Raw genomic sequence first — 12,300 nt, forward strand, 5'->3', positions numbered from 1 at the left:
TCTTTAAATCACGCAAAGGAAGCTATTTTTTGATCGTTATGCGTACTAGTGAATCACCAAAACATAATTTATTAGTCATTTACTCATAATTAATCTGAAACAGAGGGCTTGCAAAAGACCAGAAAGAATGGAGGAGGCACTGAGCTTGTCGTTGGATTCTGCTATTTAGGTGGCCCACCTCACCTCCGACAGATCTAGCCAGATGGGATCTAATCATTAGATCTGTGAGAGACCACGTCACCCGTGAAATCTTCTATTTTGGTGGTGATTCAGTCCGACTGGGATGGTTTTCTCCTCTCTGGATAGGTTGGGTGCTAACGAGAGTCAAATGAGCAGTAGATGTAGAGAGCTGTAACTGTGCCACATTAAAAGGAATTCCATCGATCGAGAGAGAGAGAGAGAGAGAGAGAGAGAGAGAGAGAGAGAGAGGGACCAATCTATGGGAAGTGCAGACTTGAGGTAGGTGATTGAGTGGCGCACTGTAGACAAGACGAGGAAAAAATGGACTAATTGGATGATGAAAAGAAAGAAAAGAAAGCTTAACTTTAGCTGTCACCGTTCTCTTCTTTCCATGCACTTTTGGACTCACACCACACATCCAAAAACCTTTCTGAAACTGCCCCATTTCTAATGCTCTTCGCTTCTTCGGCAAATCACCCTTACCCTGTTTCCACTCCTCACCAGCTCTCAGTCTCTTCATTTGCCGAGGCCAGGAAGTGGTAGCTATCTCACTGCCTGCCAATCTGAAGGCCTAAAGTTGTGGGCTTGGCGCAAGGTGTGGTTTTGGCCTCTCTTGCACTCGGTTCTTCTTTGGTCTCTTGCGTCTCCCGTCGGTTTCAGCGCCTTCTCCTCGTCGGTTTTGGATTTGGGTTTCAGATGTATTCTTTGTGCTCCGTTGTTAATGATCGGGAAATTGCACTGGAAACAGCACTCTTTTGCTGTTGGTTTCCCGCTGATAAACCCCTTTTTCTGGTTATTCCGGGGTTTCGAAATCTCTCGTTGTGTAAAGATCGCATTTTTTTTGTGGCTGGCCTGATCAGTAGTGTTCATGATCCTTGATTTCCTTATTTTGTTCCTTCTTCTTTTGCATTACTGGATTTTTTGGGTCTTTATTCAGGTGCTGGCGCCCTAATCCGAGCAGCATCTGGTCGTTTGTCAAAAACAACAAAAAAAATCCTTATCCTTGTTTTGAGGTCGATTGTGATCGACCGTCCTCTCCGTTGTGGAATGTTTGTGCCTCGATCTTTCCCCGTAGGTGCATTATCTACACTATTTTCTGCATTCAGATGCATCACATTATGATATCCAAAGCCTCTGTTTATGTACATCGTAGTGTATTAAAATGCATAGCTCTTGTTCAATCTGCTTGTGGATCTTGATGCATCCTCACATCGCTGAAGGATTGGATATGGATGATGTCGCTGCTCTACTCTTAAGTGCCCTGATTTGAACTTTCCATTTGTTTGATGATCTTGCTATGCTATATGTTCGACAACGGGTTTCCTTTTGAGTTTTTTCTTGTGAATTATGTCTTTCGAGTCCCTAATTTGTGACGGCAGTCGCTTAATTCATGCTGTGCATCTTTTTGTGCAGTGCACATATTTCCACCTTGAAACAACTGATCAGATACTCCCATGGCTATCAATGCAGCAAATCTCTGTATAAATTTTGGTTCATAGGAGAGTGTTTCTTGATTGTTTGATAAACCGACCGTGTTTTATGTGTTGTCAGAGAAACATTTGATTCTTTGCTTGAATGTTGCAAATCTTGGTTCATTTGATAAGCAACTTATTGATCACATTCCTCTCTTACATGAACAAGTGTTGCGTATAGATCAATGGCTTCGAGGACAATCTTGCAAACCAGCCCCGAGCACCAACCTGAAGCACCTGGAAGTCGTAAAATAGAACCAAATGTCTGTAAACCTTCACAAAGTTTGAAGCCAAGCAAATCAGATTCTGCTACAGCCATAAAAGTGGTAGCTGTGGATCAGACTGAGTCTAAGTGTGCTGTGAATGATGGCAAAGAAGATAAAAAATTGACACATCATCAGAAGGGATCTTTTGACACTTCGAAAAACAAAGTTCATACAAAGGCCATCAGTTCTTCTGAAACTAGTGATACACTTCCCTCAGATAGTCAGAAACAACCAATGCAACAAGGACTCTCCACAGAAGTCAATAAGACTACGGTGGTTGTCTATGTTAATGGAGATCAAGGAAAGAACTCTGAACAGAGTGGAAATGATATTATTGTATCCACTAAAGTTAGTGACGGAACCAGCAGTCTGACAGCTGACTTTGTTGACAGCGGGAAAAGCAGCATGTGCAGACCTAGTACAAACAGCGACATCAGTGATGAGAGCTCATGTAGCAGCTTGAGTAGCAACATAACAAAGCCTCATAAAACAAATGATTCAAGATGGGAAGCCATAAAGATGATCCGCTCACGAGATGGGGTTCTGGGTTTAAGCCATTTTAGGTTGTTAAAAAAGTTAGGCTGTGGTGATATTGGTAGCGTGTATCTGTCAGAGTTGAGTGGGACAAAAAATTTTTTTGCAATGAAGCTCATGGATAAGGGTTCACTGGCTAGTCGTAAGAAACTTCTTAGAGCTCAGACAGAGAGGGAGATATTACAATCTCTGGATCATCCATTTCTTCCAACACTTTATACGCACTTTGAAACGGATAAATTCTCATGTTTGGTGATGGAGTTCTGCCCTGGAGGGGATTTGCACACACTTCGTCAGAGGCAGCCCAGGAAACATTTTTCAGAACAAGCTGTGAAGTACATTCTACACTTCAATTTCTTATTATACTTAGGGTTACTGTTTTCATAATATAAATTAGGTTTATTTGATCTATTTTGGTCCATCACCTGCTTCCGATAGGTTTGAAGTCCTTTTGAATTGATCTGTTTTGGTCAGCCAATGCATGTGAATCAAGTTTGTGTATGTCGACACTGCTGAATAATACATCTTTCTTTTAGTATCTTTATTAACTTTATGCTTTTCTTGATTCTTTCACTTTCATTTTCTTCAAAGCATTGATTCAGACACTTAAATGATTATGGAGGCAATAAGACATGTTTGTTTTAAGTTAATTTTCTATTGGTTTGAATTGAAAGGAAAATGAAGCAGAATGAGCAAAGGGCTATGAAACTGGAAATGAGAGTGCAATGAGGAAATCCATTTGCTCATCATTAGGTTATTCTCTATTAGTAAACATTTCTTTCTCGTCTTACATGGTAGGTACTAGAAGTCCATAAATTGTAGGTTGATTGATCTCTGGAGATTTCTCTAGAATTCAAACATCATACTTTGGTTGAAGCAGAATTTATGTTACATAAACAGGAGTCAAATTTGCTGAAACCATTCTCTTGGCTTTTATGTTACTCAAAAAGTGGTTTTGAGGTATCAGCTACTTTCAAGATGCAGTATTGCTGCTGTGTAGTTTATTGTATGAACAAATATTTGGAGGTTGGTCCAATCACATGCATCATATCATTATCTGTCAAAATGCTGGCTAGATTATTAGTCAACTTAAAGGTTGCTATTTTGGTTTATCCACATTGCTTGATATATCCGTAGACTAGTATTCCAAGTTCTTATTGCTGAATAATTTCAGTTGACTGAATCCCAATATTTGAACTAGACCCGCAGAATGGTTCACACCTTTTAAAGTTTAAGAATTCCGATCACATGCAGGCTGAAAAGAGTACCATGTTATGCCGATGACGTCCGTGAAACTTAATTTTGTTTTGTTATCTTTTGAAACTAATGATGACTATGAACTAGAGACCAGATACTAAATTGAGGTGGCATGATTAGTAAATAAAAACCTACTGAGCTATTTTTAATGAGTGAGGGCATCAAGATCTGTGGTGTTCTGCTCTTCACTGATCACTCTTTCTACTTAATTCTTAAAATGCAGGTTCTACGTAGCAGAGATCCTCCTGGCACTAGAATACCTACATATGCTTGGAATCATATACCGTGATCTCAAGCCAGAAAACGTGCTTGTGCGGGAGGATGGACACATCATGCTTTCTGATTTTGATCTCTCTCTTCGCTGCACAGTAAGGCCGACTTTGATCAAGTCTTCCAATCCAGATTCTGAATCATTTAGGAGGAACAATCCAACATACTGTGTCCAGCCAGCTTGTATCGAGCCATCCTGTATCCAGCCTTCTTGTGTGGCACCTACAACTTGCTTTGGTCCACGATTTTTCTCCATATCCAAAGACAGGAAATCGAAACCAGAGATTGGGAACCAGGTTCGCCCATTGCCAGAGCTCATAGCAGAGCCCACAGATGCCCGGTCAATGTCTTTTGTCGGTACGCATGAGTACTTGGCGCCAGAGATCATCAAGGGTGAGGGCCATGGAAGTGCCGTCGACTGGTGGACTTTTGGCATCTTCATGTACGAGCTTTTGTTTGGGAAGACCCCATTCAAGGGATCAGGTAACAGGGCCACACTGTTCAATGTCGTCGGGCAACCATTGCGCTTCCCAGAGTCCCCGACCGTGAGCTTCGCTGCCAGAGAACTGATAAGGGGACTGCTCGTGAAAGAGCCTCAGCATCGGTTTGCATATAAACGCGGGGCCTCAGAGATCAAACAGCATCCTTTTTTTGAGGGAGTTAACTGGGCACTGATACGTTGTGCAAGTCCGCCGGAGATCCCAAAATCCATTGACATTGAGCGGTTGTCCAAACCGACAGTATCGACAGGTGAAAAAGTTGCAGCTACCGCTAATCAGAAATGTTCTGACAACTATCTAGAATTTGATTTCTTCTAGTGATTCATCTCCATTGGAGCAATCTGCTGAAGGGCTAGAATCTCATGGTGTTACTAAAGGTGTCAGGATTGCAATTTTGTTATAACCTGTCAAAATTCCGTTAAGCCGAAAGCTGCACCACAGTTTTTCCAAATGTATTATCGATTAATCAAATGGATGCTGAAGTATCTTCTCCTTTTTGTTGATCAAGAGAAGATGTTTTCTTAATCATCTTAGAAATGAACAAGACTTTCTTTCTCCGATGCTAGATATTAGCAGAATCTATATCATTCTTGTGGAGACAAAAACTCATGATGATGATCCTTTTCTTTGACAAATGATATTGCTAAAACTTATTGAAGGATTATTATGATCACACACAATTTACTATATAGAACAATCCCATGTTCCACCGTATCATGACAAATGATAGCAGGCGGAAAGTAATCATAGATCACAATAATTTTACTGGTATGCATCTACAGTCTGCTGTGCCCTTGGTCTTCTTGTTTCTTGTCTCACCATCTGTGTTCTTATCACTGTGAGGGTTATCCGAAGCTGGGGAAGATGACACGGATTGATCAGGAGCTGAGACTTGTCTTCCAGCACATATGATCTTGACCTCACAACATGCAGGTGCCTTCTGCTGTATTTGTACTGCTTTATAGCTTCCTTTCTTCCACTTCCTGTGTGTTTGTCATATGAAAGCTTTATTTGGCATGATCATTAATCAAGTATTTACTTATTGGTGTAATTTACCTTAAGTTGGATTTAGAGGTCCCAACAATCAATCTTTTTATGTGGAGCACTGGAATAAGCTCTGTGACAGCCTTTACAATCTGATCACTCTCAATAAGGCAAGTATCAAATTGCACCTGATATTTATGTAAAATGAAGAAAAAATTAATACATATTTAGACACAGCAAGTTCACTCTTATCATCTTTCCTTGAAACTCCATAACCTAAATATCAATCATGTGATGAGAAAATTACCTCAAAAGATTGGCATAGATCCAATAACTTGTGCAGCATGTTTTGTCTCTTAACTCTTTCTTGATGCATGTAGGACTCCACCTGTGCTTGGCTCACTTGCTCCTTCGGTAGCAGTCCTACTACGATGGACAATCATCCATCAGAAGACGTTCGATACCCATACGGTCGATGGATGAGAACAAAACTTGCATTTTGACAACAAAAGTCTTATGATCGGCGTCGAAAGAGACTGTGTTGATGTCTATCGCAGATCACAGAAATCAAGTAACCTTGATTTGGTTGGTAAGAAGTGCTACTACCCATCACGCCGAAAGAGAAAGAGAAGAAGAAGGCGTCGAACCAGAAGGATCAGCAGGAGCAAGGAAGGGGGCATGGCGGACTCACATGGAGTTGGGATGTGATGGACGGGAGGGAAGACATGCACGAGGTAGACGAAGCTGGAAGGCTTGGTGGCGGCATGCATCAGCGCCCACGACAGCGCAACTATGCTCGAGCTCCCCTTCCCGACCGCCACGTAAACGTCGTCGTCGACGTCGACGACGACAGGCTTCCCCCTGCCAGGAACGATGTCGTCGATCGTCTCTCCCAGCTCCTCGATCTCCCCGCAGCTGTCGCCGCTCCTGCTCGGCTGCGCCATTGGATCCACGGTGATACCGGAGCGTCACTGCATCGATCCCACCGCTGGCGAGCGCTGCAGGAGAAGGAAATGGGATCAATTCATGCAGCGATTCTTATCTACTTCGACTTTTCTGTGAAGCAGCAGATCGGAGAAGATCGTGTTTGGGATGGTCAACGTAACATAATACATAAAAGTCCAAACAAGACAAGATCTTCGAGGGGGATATTTCTGTGCTAAAATACTTTGGATGTTTCTTTCTCTTCACCAAGAGCTAAACTCCTTAATCAAATGGTCCAAAGGAATCAGGTCTAATAATACATCTCAGATGCTACGTATATACCAGCAAGATACCATCAATCGAAATGTATTCATTCTATAGTCCCCAATGCATTGTTCCTATCGTACTTCTTTTGAAAGAATATACGATATATATATAGTTTTTGTCGCCCTCACTGTTTCAACGTTGTCTCATAAATAAAGAGTGTCCCACAAAGGTTTGACTTTGATAAAATGGGATGGGAAGTTCATTCTCCTTGGTTTGAAAAATGCGAACGTATCGATCAGGAAGACTTTTGTGCTTCTTGTTTGAACATTGAGTTGCCTGAAAGAGGAATATCCACTCCTCAGCGAGAGGGAATTATGGGGAATATTCTTGGAGAATTTAGTCCAAAAAGTCCAAGGTAAGAGCCTCATAGATTTGGTACTCTTTCCTAAAGTCAGTCATCAAACATTGGTTTCGATCATACATGACAGTGATCGATTGTTGGAATTAGGTGTTGAGACTATGAAGAATTGATCCATGGATTTTCAGCTATGATATAGAGTTTCATACCGATCAGCAGCTGTTGAATTGTTGTTGCCGAGATGCTGCAGCATTCATCTGCTAGGAACCCTAGTAGTTTCCTTGCTCTGCTCCCTCCTCTCAGAGTCGATGTTGGAAAAGAGTCCAATCACATGCCCATGTGGGGGAATTTTATAGTCCTGTTTTATTAGATCTGCCAACTTAGATCAGTAAGTACTCTTTTTTAAGGTCCGATGCTTACTACTTTCCACAAAACAAAAGGGAATGGGGACCAAATGCTGCCATTCCACTGTCACACTGATGTGGTGGCAGATCGATCTGCTGAATCTTTGCACACCGACAATTGATGTAAAGGTTTCTGATTCAGGGAGGGATCTTTGAACTGGAAAATAACCATGAGAAGGAAGAAAGGCCTAATGAACTGTCAGATATGCTTAAGATTGTACACTGCCACTTTGGGGATTTGTGCTGACACATACCCCGCAAGGCAAACAACCCACCTCGATTTCATCTCTCCCATGGTAGATTCTATTCTTCTGAAAGCAAATCTTACCTACTTATGCCATCATGCTGTTCTTGAGGTGTCAATCAACTGGGAGTTTGGAGCAGAGAAGCTAGGATGGGACATGTTAGGGAAGCCATGTTTGATTCTCTTATAGGAACACCATCATCTAATCTTATTTGGTATAATAATTTATGAGGATGGGATGTGAATGATGAAGAATTAACCTAGTCTTCACCTACTAAATCCCTTGATCCAATTAGATGAGGTGCATGACTTGTGCTCCAGTGTGTTGGAGAGCAGAAGGCACCTCAACAAGTATGTCTCACAATCTTTAGCTTCATAGAATTCTGCCATTTTTTTTTTGCCTCTCAATACTAGAGAAATTGTAGGATGGTAATAAAGTGTTAGAGAGTCAGTCAATTTTTCTGCTTTACCTTAATGTCTGCCACTTCTTGTTTGCTATGTCATAACACTAAATGTCGGATGTGAATGCATTGCAAGGGATGGGTTTTGATGCCAACTTTTACTGAGTTGGGTTGAAGACATGTTCTTTTCTTCTCTGAGATGTCTTCCTTTTTCTTCCCTAATAGCCATGGATCAGATCGAGTATTTACCTGTATCTGGATTCAAGCTTTGTCAAATAACATCTTAAAATGCAGTAATGTAGATCTAGGTGTGATTAAAAAGAAAGGGCTTTCATTAAACTTGCAAGCATTGACAATTGCTAACAGATCAAAGTATAAGGCATTTAATGACTCCAAAAGATTTGAAGAAACAATCAATAGCCTTGTAGAAGAAAGGTTCAATGGAACTAAAAGTAAGCATGTCAGACAAGTACAAATCAAGAAGAAAAATATATTGATGATAAATATGCACATGTGTTTTGACAAAGTTCTACCAGAATTTTCTCTTATCACATGCAACTCAGTTACCGAAGAAACAGGAAAGATGAATTTCCAAAAAGACCTAAACTTTTCTTTTGTAATAATCAGGTAACTTCCATCTAGTTTAAACCGGCTCAAAATGTTTCGATCAAGTATTGGAAAGAGAAAGACCAGAAGAAATCATCTGCTCCTTACAGGCATTTCTTTCTATCACAAAGAACGGTATCAGAAAGTTGCACCTTGATGGCCTCAAGTTCGGAATTCTCTCTTTCTTCATTATTTAGCCATGAAGATAGGCACAGATCAAGAACATCTTTGCCACAGCTCACACCTGAATATTCCTTGGTGAGGTTGAACTTTCCGAACCTGATAATCTTCTGTAGATTGATATCAGAGGGCTCGTCGGCAAACATTGACAACATGTCTCTCATAGCAATGTGCCAAATAGGTTGAGCTAGCTTCAAGAATTCATACACAGCAAGAACTGGCAGAGCAACGCTCCCCAGGTCGGACTCATCTTGCCCACTTCTTCCATGGTAATCTGATCCACCGATTTTCACAAGCTCATACCTATCGGCCAAATCACCGAACCCTGTCAAGGAAACGAATATCTTGTCGCTGCATGCCGTGAAAGAGAATGATAGAGCACAAAAGCACCATATTTAAATGAGTGATCAAGAAACTACTATATGTATCCTTGAACCAAAAATGAAAAGGGAACCAAGATAATTCAAATCATCATACCAGACAATTTCCCGTCACTCCTATAAACCTCCATTGCATGAAGACCAGAAGCTTTCAAGCTCCTGATGACGACAACAGGATTCTTCAATGCCCATGGATGAGCCAAGGTTGCTACACCCCCAGTTTGACAAATCAATCGCACAACATCCTCTGCGAATGGCTCACTGCCCCTATATGATTTAACAATCATCAGGTATCATTTAAAGTGATATAAGAGATAAGAATACATGAAATTTCACAAAAGGTAGCATCTTTTACTTAGCATAGGCAGGACCGCCGTCATATAAATATCTACTAAAAGCTTGCTTCAAGTTTTCCACAAAACCAGATTCAACCATGGCACGAGCCACATGAACCCTTCCTGGAGCCACACCATCGCCTGCTATCTTGGCGACATGTTCCCACTTAAGAGGCATTTTGAGTTTACTAAGCTTCACCAACATCTCCTCTGCACGAAGGTAACGACCATATCTAATGTTGGCCAATAAGTTCTCCAAATCTTCAAACTGTGAAGGCCCACAGCTACCATAATATGCAAGGATGTGAACAGGTTCCTCGGTCTCAGACTCTTCCCTTTCCATGGTTAATGTTGCATGTCAGCAAAGTAAGCCCAGTAATCGATTTCAAAAAACTTATACGAAACATCATTTAAGCTATTAAAACTGAAATATTCCTCTTATATTTATGAAAGAAAAGCAGAAAAGTATTTACCTAGGAGAATATACGGCACTTATCTCAACTCCTGGAATTATCCTAATTCCAAACTTGTTGGCAGCTTCCACAGCCTCTGCTACACCAGCCATGGTGTCATGGTCTGTCAAAGCAAGTACATCCACCTGCTCTGGACACATGGTAATCTAATTATGTTTCGCAGTATACATAACAAACCTGCATCACCAAACCACCATGCACATATGCTCCAGACAGAGAAACACACACGCATGTGATTGTAATTTTCTTGGCAAGTATTTAGATTCATTAACATGTATGGTAGGCATAAGTCCTTAGATCTTTTATTCCACTAACTTTCTAAGATGCCCTGATAAATCCATGGAGGACTCAATAAACCAAAGAATGATCACGGCTCCATCGGTTGCTCTTCTCAACAAAGAAAGCTGATTCGGGCTACCCCATGAGTGGCACACTAATAGCTAGAAAGTACAGAGTGCAAGTACAATAAGTCCTTAGTTACCTGTATCAACTACCAATGGTGAATCTTGTGTCCAAGAAAGACACAAACAAATCAAATCTTCAGATAGAGAAACTAAGTTAACTTTAAGCTGACAGGTTTAGGAATTGGTAAAAGGAGATCAGTCACATGAGAAGGGAGATGTTGATGTGGAAATGTTGCTTCATTATTTCGATTGTTCTTGGTCACAGATATAAAGCAGAGAGGATAAATCAATGTCAGAAATTGCAGAACAGCAGCATAAGGAGAGTTTGAGGACTCCCAACAAGTAAATGAAATTATTTCTCCTTGAAGCTTAATCATTAAGATTAATAGTCACCACTGTAGTTCAATGCAACAGAGAAATGAAAAAGAGATACTATCCGTGTTCTACAGATCATACTTATCCTTATGGACAAATTGGTGCAAACTTGATGTCACAACCGATTAAACCCAAGAAAAAAAAAAGAGGTAATATTTCGATGAACTAAAGAGAAAGAAGCTCGTGTTATGGCTGCAAGACGAACAAGTCAGAGAAGGACCAAAGGGAAATGGAAACCTTTTAGTAATAGAAGGGACTTTGGATCACGAAGACCACGCTCAAATCCAGAAAAAGCGGCAGAGTACGATTCCGAAAGATCCCAGGAAAACCAAAACGTCGTGTCAAAACCTAATCTTTCAACAAGGATCCCGGTGAAGCAACGAAAACGGCAAGAACTCGACGCGAACACCTCGCGGGCATCGATCGTTAACCAAAAGAGACCACTTAAAGATCGAAAGGGAGCAGCAGAGTGAGGCTCACCCCTTTGCTGTGCGCTCTCTCCACCAGCGCCGTCGGGGACAAGAACCCATCACTACAAGTCGAGTGTGAGTGGAACTCGAACACCACCCGTCCCGCGGCTCCGGTGGGCTTCCCGTCATCGCCATCTCCGTCGTGGTCGTTGACAGAGGCATCAGGGAAGGCCCACCGTCGGACGAATCCGGAGGCAAGGATCTCTTCGGCCGTCGCCTTCTTCCTCCTCCCCCGCCCCTTCCGCTTCCTTCTTCGCCTCTTCTTCTCCTCCCCCCTACCCGCGTCCGCTTCGGCGGCATCCGCCGCGGCCGCCGCGTCGTGGAGGACCATCGTGAGAGAAGGAAACGGCAAAAAAAGGCGCGGGTTTGGGGCTGGCGTCGCCGTTCATTTCATGACGGAAACCATCTCTATATAAGGAAAAGAGGAGGGGGGAGGTCGAGAGAGAGAGAGGGCGGATCTCCCTCCCTGTGTTTGTCGGCTACTGCTTCAGCTGCTCTACGCCTCGGGGTGAGAGCGGTGCCGTGGGGTAGAGGGGGAGGCGTGAGTCAGTGTCTCAGGAGATCCCTGACGAAGACAGGCCACCGACTTGTGCACTGCAATGTTGCTGCCCCCTCTCGTCTTTTTGACCCACGTCCTCTCTCTCTCTCCCTCTCCCTCTCCCTCTCGACAGTGTCCTTGTGACGGGAACGGAAAGATGAAGACTCGTGGGGGCGTGGGGCGGACGGAGATGGAAGTAGGGGCGAGTGGTTAGGAAGGGAGACAAGGATCTATGGCTCAATCTGGTGTTTTCTTAGCGTACTTGTCGTCTGCGCCGCTCAGGTCCTGGTGTCTCTTGGCCTACACCTCCCTGGTTTAATTGGATTCGGATCCACTTGAAAATGGATATAGAATATCCATTAAGTAAATGAACTAAATCCATTATCATTTAGGAATAACAACAACAACAACAAAAAACCACCTTTAAATATTTATTTTTTAATGTGTATTTAAATCAATTTAGTTAATTAGTTTAAAT

The 12,300-nt window shown here is 42.1% G+C and overlaps 3 protein-coding genes across 6 annotated transcripts; 1 reads left to right on the forward strand and 2 right to left on the reverse strand.

Moving 5' to 3' along the window:
• The first annotated feature begins 450 nt into the window (after positions 1-450).
• Positions 451-5,039, forward strand: LOC103983907 (serine/threonine-protein kinase D6PK). 3 transcript variants are annotated; one of them, XM_009401257.3, is made up of 3 exons: positions 451-775; positions 1,822-2,787; positions 3,933-5,039. In XM_009401257.3, exons 2-3 carry the CDS (start codon positions 1,838-1,840, stop codon positions 4,795-4,797), a joined length of 1,815 nt encoding a protein of 604 aa, XP_009399532.2. In that variant the 5' UTR covers positions 451-775; positions 1,822-1,837; the 3' UTR covers positions 4,798-5,039. The 3 variants fall into 3 exon arrangements, with proteins under 3 accessions (XP_009399532.2, XP_009399531.2, XP_009399534.2); XM_009401256.3 differs by having other exon boundaries at positions 452-775; positions 1,594-2,787; XM_009401259.3 differs by having other exon boundaries at positions 452-775; positions 1,834-2,787.
• Positions 5,040-5,094: 55 nt separating this feature from the next.
• Positions 5,095-8,393, reverse strand: LOC135581779 (U-box domain-containing protein 35-like). 2 transcript variants are annotated; one of them, XM_018826521.2, is made up of 5 exons: positions 8,131-8,393; positions 6,155-6,461; positions 5,771-5,889; positions 5,536-5,651; positions 5,095-5,462 (listed from the first exon to the last, which is right to left on the reverse strand). In XM_018826521.2, exons 2-5 carry the CDS (start codon positions 6,405-6,407, stop codon positions 5,231-5,233), a joined length of 720 nt encoding a protein of 239 aa, XP_018682066.2. In that variant the 5' UTR covers positions 6,408-6,461; positions 8,131-8,393; the 3' UTR covers positions 5,095-5,230. The 2 variants fall into 2 exon arrangements, with proteins under 2 accessions (XP_018682066.2, XP_064964095.1); XM_065108023.1 differs by having other exon boundaries at positions 7,222-8,393.
• Positions 8,394-8,537: 144 nt separating this feature from the next.
• LOC135612150 (uncharacterized) lies at positions 8,538-12,050 on the reverse strand. The gene is made up of 5 exons (XM_065108022.1): positions 11,295-12,050; positions 10,036-10,160; positions 9,583-9,897; positions 9,325-9,494; positions 8,538-9,172 (listed from the first exon to the last, which is right to left on the reverse strand). The coding sequence occupies exons 1-5, from the start codon at positions 11,613-11,615 to the stop codon at positions 8,772-8,774; spliced, it is 1,332 nt and encodes a 443-aa protein (XP_064964094.1). The 5' UTR covers positions 11,616-12,050; the 3' UTR covers positions 8,538-8,771.
• Between the last annotated feature and the right edge of the window lie 250 nt (positions 12,051-12,300).

Source organism: Musa acuminata, chromosome BXJ2-5 (genome assembly GCF_036884655.1).
Source record: "Musa acuminata AAA Group cultivar baxijiao chromosome BXJ2-5, Cavendish_Baxijiao_AAA, whole genome shotgun sequence".
Lineage (NCBI taxonomy): Eukaryota > Viridiplantae > Streptophyta > Magnoliopsida > Zingiberales > Musaceae > Musa > Musa acuminata.